At 54.7% G+C, this 20,329-nt stretch overlaps 1 protein-coding gene across 5 annotated transcripts in view; it reads right to left on the reverse strand.

Annotated features, from left to right (window-relative positions):
• Positions 1 to 600: 600 nt before the first annotated feature.
• Positions 601 to 20,329, reverse strand: part of DTNB (dystrobrevin beta) — a 173,683-nt gene continuing 153,954 nt past the window's right edge. For 4 of the 5 annotated variants that reach the window (XM_053666874.1, XM_053666871.1, XM_053666872.1 and 1 more), the window contains 5 exons: positions 9,332 to 9,491; positions 8,457 to 8,546; positions 5,568 to 5,621; positions 2,667 to 2,700; positions 601 to 917 (listed from right to left, as the gene is read on the reverse strand). In XM_053666874.1, coding sequence (XP_053522849.1) covers positions 2,696 to 2,700; positions 5,568 to 5,621; positions 8,457 to 8,546; positions 9,332 to 9,491 — 309 coding nt within the window. In that variant the 3' untranslated portion in view covers positions 601 to 917; positions 2,667 to 2,695. Of the gene's footprint in view, positions 918 to 992; positions 2,157 to 2,666; positions 2,701 to 5,567; positions 5,622 to 8,456; positions 8,547 to 9,331; positions 9,492 to 20,329 lie in introns of those variants that run through there. The other variant, XM_053666869.1, reaches the window with a different exon arrangement.

Raw genomic sequence — 20,329 nt, forward strand, 5'->3', positions numbered from 1 at the left:
CCGTGTATGGCTGGGCCGAGCCCGCTGGCTCTGCACAGACATCCTCAGGCAGCGGGCAGGGGTCTGCAGAGGGGCATGTGTTGGGGGGATGCGAGAGCCAGCTGTGGGGCCTCTCACTTCATTCCAGTCACTGCCCTTTATAAATATTTATAGACGTTCCCCTACTAAAAATAACATCCTAGAGCCCAGGGAGGAGAAAAAAAAATAAATGCAAAGCACCAGGCCCTGGGATCGGAGAGCATGTGTGCCAGAGCAGAAGGGAACCCTGAGCTGGGACCTGACCAGCAGCGAGAGCACAGCAGCGAGGAGGGCGCCCTCTGGCGGCCGAGGGTCACGACACCCTGGCAGCTGGCCACCGGCTTGGATGTACAGAACCCTCTGCTGCAGGAGGAACCGTGCAGGATCCAGCCCCAGCTCTCTGCTCCCCCTTCCTACCTAGGCTACAGAGCAGCTGCATCAGACGGGGTGGGCCCAGCCTGAAGCTGTCTTGCATGACAGAGGCAAGAAAACCCGTTTGTTTTTAAAGGTCAAAGGTAGCAGGGAAACATGTGCCCCCCAAGCTAGCAAGCCACCGGCGAGAACACCATCAGGTCACACACAGAGGAGACTTGTGCTGTTTCTTTGCACTTTTCAACCTCCCAGTAGATTCCCGGGCAGAGATGAGCCCCTGCCCCGGGGGGGAGCGGTGAAGATGCTAGTTCATGCAGGACTGTGCGAGGGGCCGCCCACCGGCGGGGCATCAGGTGCTCCCTCCCACTTCCCACTGGCGCCGGGCTCCCTCCCCCGGGCAGGTGGTGACATCTGGCATCCCGCGAGCCCGCTCCAGGTGTGCCGCGGAGAGATGGACAGGAACGCCCCTCTGGGGGAGGGCCTCGCTTTCCTCAGGCTGATGCCAGCTTGCACCACGTCCCCAGTGCCTGTGCGGGGCAGACACACTGTTACTGCAGGCGCTGCCAAGGTCTCCCGGCAAATGCTGCTCCTGCCTGCTGGGGACGAGACAACGTGCAGGGCTGGGCTGCGGGATGTTTCCTCTCACCCGGGGAGATGCAGAGGGCAGACAGCACTCATGCGCCCTTCAGGGAAAGGCATGCTCTCTTTTCTGAGGTCACCTAGGGTCTCTGGGGTCCCTGCATTGGGGTCCCCGTTTCCAGGGAAGAAAAAAAAACTGGGTTTGAAGTGCAAGATTTGGAAGGTGGTGGTTTCTTGGGAAGGAGAACTGAGGAGAAAGAAGGGCAGGGAGGTCAGAGACAGGCCCGCACGCACGCAGGGGGCTCGAAGAGAACAGACCTTAGGGCCCCTGAAATGGAGCCACCGGGTTTTCATGCTTTTCACCTGACTCTCTACCACCAGGGCGTTTCTCCTAACTCCCAACGGGGCCAGAGAACGGCGCTGGGAGCAGAAGACCCAGCTCCGATTCTGCTTCTGACACCAGGCCCCCCGGTTAGGTTGTGGGCCTTGGTTTCTTCATCTGCAGCAATGGGGGTGGGCCACCTGGCGTGGACCTGCCTTTCCTTGTCCCCAGTTTCTGTGCCCAGGAGACAGGGGCTCTGGCAGGTTCCTGAAGGACAAGTCAGCTCCTGACTCCCTCACTGGCTGGGGCAGCCTCTGGCTGCTCTTGGCAAGGGCCTTGCCTGAGTGTGCAGTGAGTTTAGGCAAAGGCCTGCCCAAGCCCCGCAGGCTCTGTGATTTCCAGGCCAGCGAGAGCATTTCAGCAGCTTGGGCGCTGCCCATCCGTAGCCTGCAGGGTCTGAGTCGGTGTGGGCTCACAGCCCGCAGGTGCAAGTGGAAAAGAGTGAGGAGGGACCCGGTGCAGGTGGGTGGGGGAGGGTGTCGGACGCACCCTGCAGGGTCAGACTACTCGGAGGGGCCGGGAAAGCTCCTTTTCTGAGCCGTGAGGTCTGCAGCCCTGGCTTTGGTGCCTGAAAGACCTATAACTAAGATGGCCCAACTTTTAAGCACGAGAACTGGGGGGAGGGGAGGGAAGAAGAGATGGAAAAACAAAGAGAACTCTCAGGGCTGCACCAAAGGCATCTGCTCTTGGAAAGAACTCTTCTCCGGAACAGAACGGCCGTCTGACTGCTTCTGTGCTGTCCTTCCAGTGAGCACGCTCAGAAGCTGCACTATCTTCTAACTGGGACTAGGGAAGAATTAAGGTCCTAAGATGGAAACATAAAGGACGAATTCCTCAAGGCAACGAGCATTTGCTGTGGGGAAATCTGTACTTTTATCATTCATTTTTTAAGGAGGCGAGAAAGTGCAGTAAGGCCAGGCGCCACGGGAAATGGCTGGCCTGGCCTATGGAGTTGGCGTGAATCTGCCTGACGCAACAGGTGACTAAGGAGAGGAGCTGCGGCAGACGTAGCCCCAGGACATGGGGGCTCTCCACCCACCTGAGTCACAAGCCTGTTTGGGCGACTGCATCCCGACACAGGTGACACCCAGCCCCGCCTGAGCCCCGGGCACAGCACAAGAGGTCGGTCAGGGCCTGGGACCCGGGCCAGATGGGTAGGCTGGTGGGGTTGGACAAAAGAAGAGGTGCAGCTGGGCTCTTTAAACAAAACCCTAACTTGGGTCTCCACCAGTCAGGATGGGCCTCGAACGGAGGGTGGGTGGGGGGCCTTAGCTACGAGGGAGAGGGTCGCGGGGAGAGAATGGTCTGCACTCACCTTGCTTCCTCTCCGTCCCAGCTCCTCCGTTAACCTGGGCAGCGGGGACACAAACAGCACATAGGTCACAATGAGGGTCTTCTCACCCCTGGATCTTCTCCCAGGGCCTCTCTAGCCCCCTGCACCCATGGGCTCCGGGACTTTCCTGACCAGGTCTGAAACCAGGGGAGCATCACCACCTACGACCAGCAACTGTAACTGCCACAAAGCAGCCATGGGGACAAGTGCCTCTCAGGAGGAGGGAATACTAACACTGACGGTAAACAAAGCCACCCTAAATCCAGGGAGTGGTTAGTTTGGGGGCACACAGCCCACGTGTCCCGGGAGCGAACCAGGTGACCGTGATGGCACGGTGACGAGGGCAGCATCTCCTTCCTGTGGACCTGTCTGTCTGGGAGTCACTCTCACCCACCCCAGGATGACAAGCACTGCCCGGACCCTCAAACCCGTCCGCTTTCACAGAGGGCCACGGATGCCGGCCCGCCAGACACACGCCGGGCCTAAGAGTGTGAACTGGATTTACACACTTCGCCGTGAACGGCAGGCCCAGGAGGAGGGAATTCTGAAGAACACGGCAGCGTGAAATGAGGCTCCGGAGTAGCAGAGGCAAGGGTGGGGCTGGGAAGCCACGCGCGGCGAGTTCCGCTCGTCTGTGTTTGTTCTATGTCATCTTGGGGAAAGGAAAGCACTGGCCACTCCAGGTAAGCGGTGCGGGAGTCAAAGTTGGAAGGGTCCCCGACAGAGCAGAAGCGTTCCCCAGGGTACAGCCAGACAGAGAGCCAAGGGAGGGCAGGAAGAGGCCTGAAGGGGCGGATGCGGCTGGGCCATCCGGCTCAGTCACACCTTCTTCCAGAGCGTCCACTTGGCTCTCAGGGTTTCGCACTGAGCAGGCCATGCCGCCGGACAGGGTACCGACCAAGTTCTGTGTGGATTATGTTGGCAGGACCTCAACCCCAAAGCAGCAACCCTTTCTCTGTGTGGCAGTTACTGCTGTCTAACGCCCAGGTGAGTCTACACAGTGTCAGTCTACACGGCAAAATCTCGCGCCCAGCTCATGACAGAGAACTGGAAGGGCTGTCCATGAAAACACTTGGCTTCAGAACAGCACCCACGTCGCAGCCGCAGGGGTGCATCCTAGGGCCTTTACAATGTGCAAAGTCAAATGTTTTTTTAAAACCCTATCCATATCTCACCCCAGCTCTTAACACTCCTCCCCTCGGGGATGACGTCTAAAGCCAGAGAAATAGAAAATCAGGCGTTTTCACAAAAAGATTGCACACGGGTAGGAAGAAACTGGCATATACGCTGAAAGAGGGAGAGGAAGAAGAGCCGCTGACAGGGCAACGTGGGTGTGAAGACAGAGGCCCCTGAGGCCAGGAGACACCAGGTGAGAGAAACCATGGGCAGTCCATAGGGGAGACGCAGCCTGCAGCCAGACTTGAACCAGGACTAAGGACTGAAGTCCATGGTCAGGGCAAAGCCCCAGTGTGCAAGGCAGAGTCCTCCGTGCTTCAGGGGAGAGGCCATGGGAAAAGCTACTGGGGAAGGGAGGGTCCACGGGCAGGGAGGCCAAAGTAGCAGCTGTTAAGTCTTCAGCCAAGAACATTCCAAAATGAATGCCAGGATCTGGCTGGATTGTGTGCGTGCGTGCGTGTGTTTGGAGGCTGTGTTTACGTAGGTGTAAACTTATCTCTGTGTGTCTGCTCTTCCCCTGGTGCACTACAGCCCTCCTGCCTTTGTCCCAGACCTCCAGTGCCACGGGGACATCAGCCGTCCCGACGTTTCTCCGTAGCATTTCTAGACGTTTCAAACCACTGCCCTCCACTTCTGACCTCTGACATCCGTGCCAAACACGGCACCCTCATCCATTCATCCCGGCTCTCGGCCACCTTCTGAACAAGTTCAGCACCTGAAGGATGTCCCCTCCTCTCCCGGCTTCTCCCTTGGCGATTTCATGTCCTTGCTGACGCACTCGGGAGCCCTCCCTCTCTTGTCCACACGAGCCCCCAGGGGCAAACAATGCTGCAGACCCCCAGGCCACGCAGCTTCCCCTTTCCCCTCGCAGCATCCTGGCCTGTACCAACTCCCTTCTTCCTTCCTTTCTCCATGTCACTCGGTGCTGATCTCCTCCGACTAAAGCTGGGGCTCTGGGGCTAGAGAAACCTGTTGTTGTGTCTCCCAGGGTTAAGGATCAAATGAGATTGCAGGTGGAAACCATTCAGCACAGCTCCGACTGAGAAGGCATTACAGGCATACTCTGTTTTATTGAACTTCCCTTTATTGTACTTCCCAGATACTGCTGCTTATGTTGTGCAAACCGAAGGCCAGAGCCTCCTCCGGAGGACGGTGACGCTGGCTCTACCGCCACACTCGCTTGCCTCTGGCGGCCTGGAGCCGACCCCACAGCGCCTCTACCTGTGGCCTGCGCTGACCTCTCCCCACTGCTTTTCATTCTCCCGAGAAGCCACAGCGGCATTCGGCTAGTCGGCCCACAATCATCGGCTCCCTCTCGGGAAACTGTCCTGTATTTGTCACCACACACTCAAAGTGTGACGACACACTCTTCCTGCTACTCGTCTCCTATTGATATTGCACGTTGCTTTCCTAACTGTATCATAAACTCCTTGAGGCGAGGAGTCCTGTTTTATCTTCTTGTGTCTGTTTCCTGTATCCTGATGTCTAGCACCTATCAGAAATCGGAAGCTTTGTTGATCCACGGGCACTACCACCTCCAGGGGGGAACTCGCGGGGCAGCTGGGGAAAGCAGGTAGGGGGAGCTGCGGGTCTGAACCCTCCGGGCGGCAGCAGGAAGAAAAGCAGAAACGAAAGGGAGCGGGTCTGTTCAGGGGCCAGGAGCTCTGGCTGCCGTTCCGACTGAGGCTCCTGCTGAGCTGCCTTTACCTCTGTCTTTCCCATTCTGCATCTTCTCTTCTTCTTCCTCTGCACCTTCCTCGGCTGTGAAAACAAGTCCAAGGAGGCCCGTGACCCTTCAGCAAAGGACAAGCATAGAGGGGGCGGAGGGGGCAACTCGGGAGGCTCGGGGTGAAACCCTAGTTGGAGGCTCAGGGCCGCCGCCGCCCGGGCCACGCCCTCGCCCGGTCTGCACCCTGCGCGCCCGTCCCCTGTGTTCCCTGGTGAGGAGGTGGGGTGGCGGCCTGCCCTCTACGCCGGTTTTCCCTAAGGGAGGATGCCTGCGGGGGCCAGGTTGAGCATCCTGCAATCGGGTTAAAGGAAGCAACCGTGAAAATGCACAGCTAGATTAACCTAGATTAACACTGATTCCGTAAAAACGAATGAATGACGAACTAGGGGTTTTAGCTGACAAGTCTTAAAATGACGGAACACTGCAATGTGGCTGTGAGGAAAAAAAATCTAAGGACGCTTCCCAAGTGTCCCTCAGGGGGGTCACGGTTCACTGTGCTCTGGACAGAGAACCTGCCTGTGGGTGGAGTGCGCTCAGCTCTGGGGTCTCCAAACTGGGGCCTTGGCACGCCGGGCGACGTCCCCGGGTTGGCAAGCCGGATGGTGAGGTGCAAACCGCGTCCCAGTGGGAACGGCTGAAGGAATGACGGACAGTTGCCTAAAGAGGAACAGGCTTAGGGAGGGCCCTGTCCTCTGCCAGCAGATACTCGAAAGGCAACACAAAGAGGAGGAACTGAACTTACTCTGGGCAGGTTCAGAGGGTCGAGCAAGTGTAAATGGGCTACTGAAAGGCACACTGTGGCTCTCTGATTAGAAAGAACATCCTAGAGATGAGAGCTGGTCACGAACGAGCTCTGGAAATACACAGAGAGAGGACTTTTGTGTCAGGAGGCAGGCTGCAGTGAATGGCGTCCAGGGGTGTCCACAGTATGACCACGCTGTGCGGGGGACATGAAGAGACACCTGAGGACCTAACCGCACCCTGACCGAGACCTCCAGGGCAGCAGAGGAAACTGGCCGGCGTGGGCCGGGCTGTCCCAGTCCGTGAGGCATCGGCGGCCTCGCGTGTGAGGACAGTTGACTCCTGCATTTTGTGGAGATGGCGCCACGTGTGGGCTTGGTCCAAACTCTCCAGAGTTTGAGAGGGCAGAGCACCAGGGAAAGGGGCCTGTGGGACCACAGATCTGACACTTAATGTTCTTAAGACTTCAGTTCTAGAACAAGCTTTGCCCCTTCGAGCTGCCTAACTTCAGGCAAATGGCTTTTCTGTTAGCTGTTCACTGCGATTCCAAAGGGAAGGGAGTGGACAACATGACCTCTCACGGACCTTCCGGACACGGCACCCAGTTCTGTCCACACCGCCCTTCCCTGCTGTGAGAGGTGGCCGAGGACTCCGCCGAACTCCGGGCGGCCGTGAAGCTGTCTGCCCTGTGTGCTTTCTGCTGAACGGTGTCTGGTCACCTCTCGTGCCAGTGTGATGTGCTCATGGCCACTTCCTCTGCATAAACCCTAATAAGTGGCCGAGAGGCACCAGTGTGGTTGACGTCCACGGCCCGGAGTCCGTGGGGCGCTGTAAGAGGGACGTTCTGGTCACGTGTGAAGTCATCTTGACGGCAGTCCCTGCTTCTGTTCACAAGCGTGTTAAGGGGGCACTGATTCTGACGGGCACTAGGGTGTGGATGGCGTCACCTAACGTGCCCTACACAGGAGAACTGACACCTTATCTTAGCTGCGCTGCAAAACCAACCTAGGCCACACATTTATTCTCTGTTAAAAGAAAACAGGCAGATTGGAGAGCCACGCCATGGCCCCGGGATGGCATGGAAGGCCCGCCCTTTGTTTTGGGAAGTCGCAGAACTGCCGGGCTGGCCTTCCTTCAGGGCAGACTGGTGATTCAATGCATGTATTTGCATAAGTGTATCTGTTTGAACAGGCCATGGAAAAACGGTTTTATATTTTTAATTAATAACCGTGGTAATTAATAACCTTGTCAAGGCATCTAACAGCATTAAATTAGGTCAGAGGAAACACAAGCGAGCCATCTGTACGAGTGACCTATGGAACTCAGGAAGGGAACCCACTCGTTTAATATTTAACATGGGAATCGGGCCCTGCAAGAAAATCGGCAGGTACCTGGCCGCTACAAAACGGATGGAGTCATGAGGATTCCTAGAGGGTGATGATGTGGGAATGGGTTTTCACCCTCTGCCTGGGTTTCGTGTAAGGGGGGAAATGACCATGAGGTAAGCGCGTCTGGAAAATTGCTGAAATAGCTAAGTAACCGAGAGACTGAGAAAGAAGTCGCAGATGAAACTGAACCCGAGGAGGGAAGGAAGCAACAGACTTGGGTCGTGAACTTCAAGTGAAATGAGAGCCTGGTCATGGACAAAAGGGGAGAATAGGGTTTCAACACCAAATCAGAGAGGAGGGAGCAGAGAGGCAGCTGGGAGAAAGTCCAGAAGCGTCCGCGGCCGACTGGGTCCCAGGCGCCCAGGAAAGCTTCGGAGCCAGACGGCGGACCGGGGCCTAGGAGAGAGCGGCTGCAGACGGAGCTCGGGTGGAAGACACATGCAAGGAGGGAAGAGCCCAGCTGTACTCAGAGGCCTAAATTTCTTTAAATTCTGAATCGTGTTGGCTCCACACACTGTACTCTTAAGAGAAACTTAAATGTGTAATTGTCTCTATGTGATTGCCAGGGAGAGAGACTCCCTGGGTGAAGACATCCAGTGTGTCCCTAGAAAGGCAAGAGCATGGGGGGGGGTGGCATGAGGGGTCTCTGCTCTCTGACGGCGTTCTACCGTGTGACGTGGGAGTGAGGGGGGCATGAGGGAGGGGGGCGTGAGGCCGGGTGGGAGCTTGGGGCTTCACCTGAGTGGAGCTCCTTCACCAGGGATGACATGGTGTTGGTGATGGAGTCGGCGGCCACCAGCAGGTCATTGCGGAGGTTTCTCCTCGTACCTGAGGGGAGTCAGAACAGATGGCGACGCCAGGTGGGTGGGCGAGGAGAAGGGGGAGCAGAGTGTGAGACTCAGTCTGCCCGGCCCTGGGACACAGTGCCGAGTACTGAGGGGACATGGGGCAGCAGCAGCCCCCCTGGTCCCCGGCATGTCGGCAGCTCCAGGCGCTCGAATGCACATTTTCCTCCTTCTCTGCTCCGAGGGCAGGACCCTGTCATTTCCGAGCTCCCAGCCACAATCAACGCAGCCGAGTTCCGGCACAAACACTGCTCCCAGGGGCTCCCCGGTCTCCGGCAGGACGCCCCTCCCAGTGCCGCCTCCTCCCCGTCTTCTGCCTGCACCCCAGTCAGGCTCGCTCGCCGCCCCGTCCTCCCCCAGCCACGTCACTCTGGCCGCTGGCTCTTCGGCAGTGGTGACATTCGGACACTGAATGAGCCTTCAGCAAGGTCGTAACACATGACTTTGGGGATCATTCCACACCATTCCTCCGCAGGGAGCAGAGCCCAGAGGGTAAGGCACTGCTCACAGCCGGAAGAAGGGCACGGGAGCCCAGGAGGTCTTCCTCTGCACAGGCACAAGGCCTGCTGCTCTCCCACTGGAGACGGCCCTCCCACTGGAGACGGCCCTCTAGGGAGAGGGAGCCAGCACCTGACTCACTACCACCGTGTGTGAAAGTCTGACCACTTAAAACGAAGAGCAGAGAAACAGGAAACTCTCAGTAACAACCGTGCCTGTGTTTCCAAAGCCCTTCGGTCCCCTGCCTTGCAGGCCGATCCCGACACTGACCTTGTGCAAAGGCCTCCTGCGTGTCTCCCCCGACTCCGCCCGGCGGGTCCTGCGGGCCGTGCGTGGGCGAGGAGCCAGCGGAGGCCGAGCGGACTGGCGCGGGCATGGGGCGGCCGCCTCCGTGCGTGGGCGAGGTGTGCGGCGATCCCACAGCCTGAGCCTAGGAGAAGCAAAGGCAGAAAATGTTACCTCGGGTGCCCGACCTCGGAGGGAGGGAGAGTCCTTTCTCAGTCAGCTCCGGCCGGCTGACTGGGCTTCAGTTCCCGGGGCAAGGCGCCCCCGGATTTCAGAGGAAGGAGTCAAGCTCCCTCTAGGACCAGAGAGGAAGAAGGAGAAGAAAGAAAGGGAGTGGGGTGGGGAGGCAGTGAGAACAGCAGCAAAAGGGACTGAAGTGGGAGGGTGCGCAGGGCTGATCAGAGTGGGCAGGCCCTTCGGGGGGCAGACTGAGTGGGCAGCTGGGCTGAGGGTCTGAGAGTGGGGGGCGGGGGGTGGGGAGTCACACAGTTGGAAAGTAATCCATAAACGCCCCTCATTCTTGTCTGCAAACACATTCATGGACACTGTCTCATCTGGCCCTCACAACACCTTGTGCGCAGAAAGGGCACATGTTTTTGTGTCCAGTTTACAGAAGAAAACGAAGGGTGAGAGAGTGTGAGCCTTGTGTCAGGCTCCCCGTGAGAGATGCTGGAATAACCCCTTCTCCCCAAGGGACACGGTGCATCTCCTGCACCCCTGTGGCCTCAGACCACGTGCTGCAGGTGCCCGAATCTGTGCGTCAGGAGCCGGGTCACCTGGCCTGTCACACTGCGAGTGGCAGGCACACAGGGTGAGGTCTTCTGTGGGCCACCTTGCAGGGACCAGGTGAGAATGGCTGTATGTTTTGTGGAAACGGAACTTGCCTTGTGAAGGCTCTGGGGTCGGTCTGGGCAAAGCTTGGGGCAAGAGACGGGATTTTAAAGCTCTGGTTAGAGAGAGCTCACTGAGGGGGCTCTGCTGCCCTTCAGAGCAGGGGGACTGAGCGTGGCAGACAGTCTGGGCTTTCTGCAGAAGCAAAACTGGGAAAGCGTAAGCCAAAGTGTGTAAATGAGTTCAAATGAATGTCCTTATCCTTTGGGGATCTAGCGCAACACCCCCGACCCCCGTACAAACAGAATCTGCCCCAACAGGCTGGCTGGCTGTTTGCACGGAGCCTCACCCCGCCCCCCCGCCGGCAGGCAGTGTGGGTGCCGGGCTCAACGGGAGCAGCCTGTTCTCCATCGTTTCTGCTTTGCCTCTTGTGCACGTGTGTGTGTGTGTGTGTGTGTGTGTATGTGTAGAGGAATTCAGAAAAACAGAGGAAGCTGCAAAGTATAACATACCACCCACATTAGTAATTGTTACCACTGTATCCATTTATTTCAGCCTGAAAATACTGCAGGAAAACCTGAAGATCCCTTTTACCGCCAGCCCTTCCCAGTCCCAGCCCCTCATCTCATCCCTTCGGGGGCCACTGCTGCCAAAGCTTCTGGTGTGGAACTTAACACCTGTGTGTACGCAGGAAACCAGGGGTAATATATGACGTGTAATGCCTTTAAATTTTGCATAAATGGTATCGTACCACACATATTATTTTGCAATTCGCTTTTATCATTAGCGTGCTCTTTGAGATTTTTTTCCACAATACAAATAAATATGAACTTAGGCCCTTGTCATGTTATATATAAAAACTCATTCAAAATGGATCACAATAAATATAAGAACTAAAACTAGACAATGACTCTAGATATGACAAGATGCAATAGCTACAAAGAAAATAAATAAATTGAAATTCATCAAAATAAAATTTTTTTTTTCAAAGGACGCCTTTAAGAAAGTAAAAAGACAACTCAGAATAGAAAAAAACTTTTGTAAATCACTTATCTGATTACTGATTTGTATCTAAAATATGTAAAAAGCTCTTATACTCAGTAATAAAAGGTCAAGTAACCTAAGTTAAAAGTCGGCAAAGGATCTGAACAGGCAGTCCTTATTGGATATAAATATCCAATAAGCACATAAAAAGATGCTTAACATTATTAGCCATTAGGGAAATGCAAATCAAAACCACAAGGAGACAACATTTCACAACCATTAGGATGGCTATAATAAAAAAGACAGACAATACCAAGTGTTGACAAGGATACAGAGAAATGGGAACCCTCATAAGCTGCTGGTAGGAACCGAACATGGTCCAGCTGCTTTGGAAAACAGCCTGGCAGTTCCTCAGAAGGTTCGACAGTGAGCGCCACATGACCCAGAAACCCCACCACTACCTGTACACACCCAGGAAAAATGAAAACCTGCATCTACACAAAAACTTGCACACAAGTGTTCATAGCAGCATTATTCATAATACCCTCAAAGTGGAAATGATCCAAATATCTATCAGCTGATGAATCATTTAAGTGAAATGTAGTTTACTCTTACAATAAAAATGATTTGGCAATAAGAAGAAATGAAGTACTGATACATGCTACAAAATGGACAGACTTTGAAAATATGAGAAGTAAAAGCTAGTTACAAAAGACCAGATGTTGTTTGGTGCTATTTGTATGAAACGTCCAGAATAGGCAAACCATAGAGACAAAGAAGACTCATGGTTGTCTGGGGCTGGGGGGTTTGGGGGAGAGAGGAGTGAGTGCTAAGAGGTACAGGATGCTTTCTGGGGGTCATGAAATGCTCTAAAATTGGTTGTGGTGATGGCTGCCCAACTCTGGGAATATATTAAAAAACACTGAGTTGTATTCTTTAGAAGAGCAAATTGTATGTTATGTAAATTATATCTAAATGAAACTATTATAAAAAGACAGCACTAAGGAAAAAAAGATAAGCCATATCATGGGAAAAATATTTACAAATTATATCTGATAAAGAACTTGTGGGTATTTGCAATGACTTTTTGGATCTGACAGCAAAACTAAAGGCAACAAAAACAAAAACAAGTGGGACCACAGCAAACTAAAAAGCTCCGCACGGCAAATGAACCATCAACAAAATGAAAAGGCAACCTGAGAGAAAATAATTGCAAATCGTGTACATGATGATGAGTTAATATTCAAAATATATGAAGAACTCATACAGCTTAGCAAAAAGCAAACAGTCCAATTAAAACATGGTCGGAGTAACTGAGTAGACGTTTTCCCAAGACGACAAACAGATACATGGCCAGCGGGTATATGAAAAGGTGTGCAACGTTACAGATCCTCAGGGGAATGCAAATCAAAACCGCAATGGGCTACTGCCTCACAGCCGGCAGGAGGGTTACCATTAAAGAGGCAAGCACCGGCGAGGACGTAGGGGAGGGGGGCCTCGTGCTCTGCTGGGGTGGGGGCGGCGGGGGTGTGATCAGGAGCAGCCGCTGTGAAAAACGGGATGGAGGCTCCTCACAGAATTAACACCAGAGAAACGGTCCAGGGAGCCCCTGCTTCTGGGCAGCCTCGCGAAGAAAATGAGAAGGGGATCCTGAGGCACCGGCACACCCGTAGTCACTGCGGCGACTCACAGTGGCCAGGATATGGCCGCAACCTACACGAATGGGCAGAGAAGAGGCGGGGTGCGTGTCCAGCAGATGTTACTCGCCCACGGGAAGACGCAAGGCCTGCTCTTCGCGAGCGCGTGGTGCTAAGTGAAGCCAGCCAGTCAGAGAAAGACAAATACTGCGTGGCATCACCTACATGTGGAATCTAAAATACGTCAAACTCGCAGGCACAACAGAAAAGTGGCTGCCAGGGGCCGAAGGGTTGGGGAACAGGGAGAGGCGGGTAAAAGGTCACAAACTGCCAGCGTGTAGATAAGTGAAGCCTTTCCGCTATTTTTACTGCTGCTTAACTTCTATAATAATTTTCCATGGACAATTAAACATCTTCTATCTTGTGATATATTCTCGTCTATTTTCTGTCAGTGGTTATAAAAACACTTATTATTTTTTCAGGATATACATCTTCTCTTCCCAACTAGTTTACAAACAGCTCAGGAATCCTGTTTCAGCTGGATAATGTTACCACATATTATTGTATCCTGGGGAACCACATCTGCCTTTTAACCCACAATTACCACCGTCCTGTTTTTTAGCCATTTCTATGGGAGAAGGGAAGGAATAGAATATAAAACTCATTCTCCTTTGGAAAAGTGCTTACGAAGAGCCAGAGCTAGCAATTTCAACCCCAATCCAAGTTAGATAAGGAAGCCGGAGAGAACCAGGAGAAAAGGTGATGCAGAGGCCCCACTTCGCTGGAAAACCCTGTGAGCCGCCACAGTTGGGATGCAGGAGGTCACAGCAGTGGACCAGAATCAAGGTTGTTGGCTGGGCTGCTTGGGCAGCCCCCAGGGAGAACCCCACGCACCCCAGCAGCTGATGGGTTTCCCACAGGATGATACTGTCAGACAAAGAGCCTAAAGTTGTCTCTCAGTTATAGAGCTAGAACCTCAGTGAGATCACATGAGGACCCTGGGTGCTGGGGAGCCTATGACTTCTGACACCTCCACCATGGAGCAGGGAATGCGGCCTGCGGGAACCAGAGGACAGCGGCCTCAGCCCAGATCAGGCTGGAGCTGCAGGCACGTGCCCACTGATAGAACAGCACCCAGCACAAGTCCCCAAGGCGTAGCACCCACCTTGGGCACAGGAAGGGGGATAAGAGTCTCTAAAGGGACTGGCTTCAGAGTTTGCCTGGAAATGCCAGGACCAAGTGCACAGCACAGACGTGGAGCACTGAAGAGGGAAATCAAACCCAGTTAAGAAAAGGAAAAAAAAATCGGGAGGCCTGAGTATGTGGCCTGTGAAATTCAAACTCACTTCACTGCCTGTGTCCCCAAGGGCCAACCCAGCCTGCAACGGGCGAGTCCTGGGCCCAGCACGCAGGCTGAGGAGGCAGGGCAGGCCGTGGTGGCCAGGGAGTGCCAACTCCACCCGTCTTTGCTAGTGCCGAGTGTGACCTCTTTAACTGGATGGCTAAGTGTGCTGGGCAGGCCTCTGGGATGGCCTCCAATGGCCCCTGCCCTGTAGTCACACTCTTGTGTAATCCCTTCCCCTTGAAGGTGGGCTGGGCATAGTGACTGGTCTTACTGGTGCGTCAGGACAATGGGAAGCCACCTCCAAGGTTCGGTTCTTCAAGACAGACTCTGATTGGCCCACGCTCACACCCTCTCTTCTCTCCTGGACACGGGCAGCTGCCATCTCATGAGCCGCCCTGTGGAAAGGCCTAGGGGAAGGGGCTGGGGGCACTCTCAGCCAGCAGCCGCACTGAACAGAGGCCCTGAGTCCAACGATCCACGAGGAAGCCTGCCCACAGCCACAGGAGCTGTTGAGCCGTGAGGGGATCGTAGTCTGGTGAGAGACCCTGCCCCTCGGCTTGCGAGGACCCCGCTGCACAGCGCCTGGGTTCCCGGCCCACAGAAGCTGTGAGTCAATACACAGCTGTTGTTCTAAGCCAACAGGTTTTGGGGTAAGTTGTTATGCAGCAATAGGCAACTCATGCTATGCTGATTGTTTTCTTTGTGTGGTATTAAATCGGTTCTGCCCGAAGGACAGCTCCGAGAGACGGAGAATTTGGGGGTACAAGGAACCAGACCCAGTGGCGCACATGACAGGCCAGAGACCCTCAAAGAGAGGACGGCAGATGAGAAGAGAGGCAAGGATATGTCGCTGAGAATATGTTTTCTGGTCTGAGTGTGTCCCTAGGTCCCGGAGTGCCTTCGTCTGTCCCCACACTGAAAGTCGCAGCCTCTTTATTCGTCCGTCATTGCAGACACCGGGGACAGCTCTCCGCTGCGAGCTCAGTGACCCGGGAGAAGAGAGGAGGTGGCAGGCTCCGAGGGGCGCGCGGCCCTCACCGCCTTCCTTCGGGGAGCACGTGAAGCAGCGTGGTTCAGCGGGAGGGGTCCTGGGTTGGGCTTCTGACTGCAGCACAGGCAGTGACGTTTTTATGGGGCTCGGTCTTCTTATTTGCAAACCGAGAGGCACCGACAAGATGGTCACTGAAGTATTTTCCAGACATAAACTTCTATGAGTCTCTGACTTCCACCGGGTCACCTCGTCTCAGAAACGCCAAGTCAGCGCGGCTTTGCTCCGGCCCAACTGCACTGCCGGGGAAGGGTCCTCCTCAGCGGGGCCTCGGCAGGTGTCTCAGGGTCACGTGAGGGCATTTTCCGCAGCCGACTCACCGTTGTCACAGGTGGAGCTGGCACCAGAGGCGATGCCCATTTAGGCCTCACGCAAAGGCAGGCCGTCAGGAGGTGCGGGGAGCAGGCGTCTGCACGAAGGGATGGAGCTGTTCCCAGAAAGACAGCACCCAACACCAGGTCCTTCCAATGACCCAGGTCCCCTGAGCCCACACTGCCTCCTTAAATGTACAGACCGGGTGTGTGGACCTCACGGAGTCGGGGGCAGTGCCTGAGCACCGAGCCACACTCCTGGCAGGCTGACCGACGCCTGGGAACTGGGTTGGTTTGTTCATTCGCTGCCCCCCTGGCAGGCCTGGGCTGGAGACACACGGAGAAGGAAGCTGGAGCATGGGCTGTGCCGTCCGTGGCACCTCCCCTCAAAAGCGTGGGTGGGCTGTACATTCCCAGACGTAGGTCCTCCCCGTGGAGAGCTTCGGGCACTGCACTCAGTGCGAACCCATCTTGGGTACACGGCACCGCAGGTGGGGAGGGCATCACGGCTGGGACCTTGAGATTATGGGGAAATTGAGAATCACAGCGAAGTTGGTAATGGCAGAGGAACTAGTCAGGGGGCTCTGGGGATGGGAACCACCGTGGGCCCCAGGGTTCCCGGTGCCAGGACGGGGGGCAGGCGGCTCAGGAAGCCGGGAAGCTTTGCAACGTGCTGCTCGGTGTGTTAAGGTTTCCTGGTGCAAGGACAGTGGAATGTTACTGAGATATGACCTGTGACAGAGGCCGGAACATGGCACAGGCTCACCACGGGTCTGACCAATAACCACCCACAGTAAATGCCCCGTGACTCAGGTCTCTGAACACAGAGGTCCCTTGTAGTTGAAGACAATTCTGCTGAAAGCACAGAGCTAGAGAAATGTGATAATCTGGGAAGCTCTCTAGTCTGCTGGCTTGTCACTTCTAAATCAGCAAAACTCTTGAGAACTTGAGGAGGCAATGTGTCCCATTCTAAGGAATCAGCTCAGAAATTATGTTTATAATTTCAGGGGGTCTGTGACCTCAGGAGAACAGCCTCCAGTTTAGTCCAACATTCATTTTAGGTTTGAGGAGACTGAGGCCCACAGAGGTCATGAGGTCAATTATGACCAATCAGTAGAAAGGCAGAGGCTGGTGCCTGGGTCTTCGAATCGCCTCACAGTGTGTGTGTGTGTGGGGGGACGGACCAAGGCACAGTGGGACCCCGGCACGTGTTTCTGAGCCAGACGGGGACTTGGGTCAGCCACCACTTCTCACTGCTGAAGCCCACCGCGACTTTCGACAGGACAGTCCATTTCCAATACTGTTGACGGGACGGCCAATTTCCAGCGAGAAATGTGAGGAATATAATTGTGACTTGGTCTGTCGTCTAGAACACAAATCTAACACCGGAGTCAGGCAGGTACAGAGAACGCCAGAGGAGGTGACCTGAGGACACTGCGATCCCTCCCCACAGCTGGCACCTGAGCTGACGGGGACTCAGTGTGGTGGCAGGGTGAGCTGGCCGCACCTGGAGACAGGCCCTGTCTTAGCTGGACACCGGGAAGCTGTCCGGGGCTGCGCTGGGGCATCCCCGGCGCGGACACACGGCAGGGGCGCCACAAACACTGCTGCCTCCCCTTCTTGTTCCACGCGGGACAGGGACGTGTTCTTTACATCTCTGGTGCCCAGAGAGGCTTGTGGCAAAAGCCCGAGTTTGAGAGTGACTGCCCTGTGCGGAGCCCCGGTAACCGCACACACCCCGCTCCCCCCGCCACCCCAAACCTCTGAGCTGGGCTGTTATCATGGCAACAGAAGGAGACACTTTGGTCTCCGCTTCTCTCTCTCTGACTCGTGGATACCTGCCAGGTAGCAGATGGCCTGTGTGGACAATTACCTTCATTTTGCTGCAGTGTATTTAAATCAAACAAACCGGCCTCTTTGCTGCCGATTTTGAGAGGCGCTCCCAGAAAAACAAAACACCGAAAAACAACCTTGGGAGAAAGGGGCCATCGATCTAAAATGCAGGGGAGCCGACCACAAAGGCAAAGAGAACTGGGATGTGTAAGGAACAGCCTCTACGTTTTTTTCCTTCAAGAAAAGGTGAAAAAAACAAACAAACAAAAACAAAACACACATGCTATTTTGAGCTGGTGCTGGCTGGCTCTGCTAGGAAAATGAAGCTGTCTCATCGAACACAGAAGTAAAGGGAGAGAGAGGACGATTTGGTGCCGCACTGTCTGTCCTGCTGCAAGATGTGGCAATAATTGCCTCACTCGACGCAAGTTACGACGCTGGGAGTTAGGACCAGGGATGGGAGCGAGCGGACGATGGAGAGCAGGGTGGAGGAGAAGAGAGACAACCACGGAGCAGTGAGCCAGGATGCGGGCTGTGCGTCCCTTGGGGCCGAATTCACACAGATAAAGGGTGCGCCTGGAGACCTCGCTCTCTAGGCAAAGGTGCCTGCCTGCAAGCTTAAGTGCAGAGCAGCGTTTAAGGGTAAACCTGTCTTCTAACCCGGGAGCGAGGGGCTGGAGAGTTTCATCATGTCTCTTCCCGGACCACTGTCAACACACAAGTTGTCTTGTCGTGGGTGTGTTGGAAAGTCAGGGCCAACAAAAAGTCTGCCATGAGGTCCTTCTGCAGAAGGCTGACACCTGTTTGTTCCCAATCACCTCAGGAAACTCGGTGCTTACACTAAGCCTGTCCCCTGTGGTGGCTGTGGGGACAGCCGCCGCAGGTGGGAAATGGCTACTTCAGGGATGCTGGCTGCTTTGTGGTCGCAGTGTTGGCGTCAGGTGGAAAGTCGTGGTTCTCGATCTTCGTGATTCGTCCACATTCAAGTCTGACTAAATTATACAGAAGATGATGCTTACCTCAAGGCTTAATGGGGTGGGGGCAAGGTATCTGGCTATCTTTCTTAGCGGTAGAGAAAAGAGTATTAAGCTCCTGAGACAAAGAACAACCTATTAAAACTCACCCTAAACACAAAGATCAACATTAAGTTGAAAGTCAGACATTTCAATAGGGAAGCTAATAAATTCCAAGGCTAGAATTACCCTCTTTCTGTTTGTTTCTCCTGGTCTGCCCCGCTCTATTGGAAAATGGTGTCCCATTAGTTCTCATTGCAGGATTTTAACACCAGCTCTCGGCGAAATGATCAGGAACCTCATTAAGGGGGAAAAAATCCCTATAAAACGAATGCCAAACACCCTGACTGCACATTAGAAACAAGAAGAAAACAGGCTCCCGGGAGAGTGTGGCCCCTACTCAGACACGGCTACATTAATGACCGTCAGGCAGGCAGCCAGAACCTACCACTGACACTTTAAAACTCAATGAGATGAATTCACATGCTCTGCGTGGGCAGGCCGAACCAGCACGGTGTGAGGTGTGGCACCCTTCCACACCACCCCTCTCTGCCGAGTGCCCGGTTACCTATGACACTGTGGTCAGAATCCAGCCTCTGTGGTTTGATAATCTGATTTGGATCAGGCTCCGCTCTTTTCTTGCTGTGTGATCTTGGGCAACTTACTTAACGTCTCTGGCACCTCAGGTTCTTCATATATAAAATGGCGATAGTAATCTCTCCACAGATGGGTGAGGATGAACATACCGTGTGCCCCGCATCGGCTCAGCAGCCTGCTACCTGCCATTACCCAGCAAGGTGCTGGGGCTCCGAAGGGGCAAGGTCTCCACTGGGAGGTGCACAGGCTGGAGGGCAGCTGGGCAACTAGCACACGAAGGAGGATGCAACCCGCGCCCACCTGGAGCTACACAGGAGCAGCAGCACAGACACGGAGGGTGTAACTCCACCTTCCAGAACAGGGTCAGGCTTCACAGAGGGGTGGCATCTAAGAGTACCTTCAGGGGTATGATTTCATGAGGTAGAAGAGGCTCGGGAAGGGTGGTGCAGACGAGGAGAGAACATGAACAGGGACAGAGGCGGCCATGCATGGGGATAAGACGCGGCGCGGGGAGCACGGAAGCCACGTGGTGGGGAAGGGAAGGTGTGAAAGGGCTGCCGTTGGGCAGGGTCATGACGGTTGCCAAGTTCACTGACCAGGCCTCAGAATGGGCAACTGCAGCCTGTGACCAAATCCAGCTCACTACCTGGTTTTACAGTCCATGAGTAAAAATGGTTTTACATTTTGAAATGGTTACATTTCAAGCAGTTATATAAGTACTCACATAATATCGTTGGTTTGGCTTACAGAGCCTAAAATATTTACTAGCTAGCCCTCGAAGCGAAAGCTTGCTGACCTGCCTTAGGCAGGGGCAGAGGGAGCTGGTGGAGGTGGGATGATGAGGTCAGCGTGGTCCGTCCTGAGGAATCTGGGGCGATGTGAAGGAGGGACTGGGAAGCAAGAGACAGCAGACAAGGAGACTCATCAGGAGGCTTTTCCCACAGACCAAGTGACAGACGGGGGCGGCTGGAACAAACAAGGGTGATAGGAGTGGAAAGGAGAGAGCGGAGAGCAAGCGCTCGGAGAAAAACGGACTGGACTTGACAACCGGGTAGGAAGAGTGGGTGGGGAGTGAGCGTCCCGGTGGGGGTGCCGGCAATGCGTTAGCGCAGCAGGAGATAGGGACAGAGCAGTGATTTGCGGGGGGAAGGTGACTGGGCATCTTTCACCCTCCATCCCACGCTTAACCGCCAGAATAAGGGGTGTCGAGAAAGCCTGGGGGCTCAGACTGGAGTTACAGAGAAAGTTTCTCTGAGCTCAAGGCAGGGCTTCTTAATTGGGGGTCATTTTACCTGCTGGGGATCTGGGGGCCGGGGGTGGCTGGAGCTAGAATACAAGAGGGAGAGGTCAAGGATGTTTCTAAATACCCTACAAGGCACAGAAG

The sequence above is a fragment of the Artibeus jamaicensis genome, unplaced genomic scaffold (genome assembly GCF_021234435.1).
Source record: "Artibeus jamaicensis isolate MK-2021 breed Jamaican fruit bat unplaced genomic scaffold, CSHL_Jam_final contig_465, whole genome shotgun sequence".
Taxonomy (NCBI): Eukaryota; Metazoa; Chordata; class Mammalia; order Chiroptera; family Phyllostomidae; genus Artibeus; species Artibeus jamaicensis.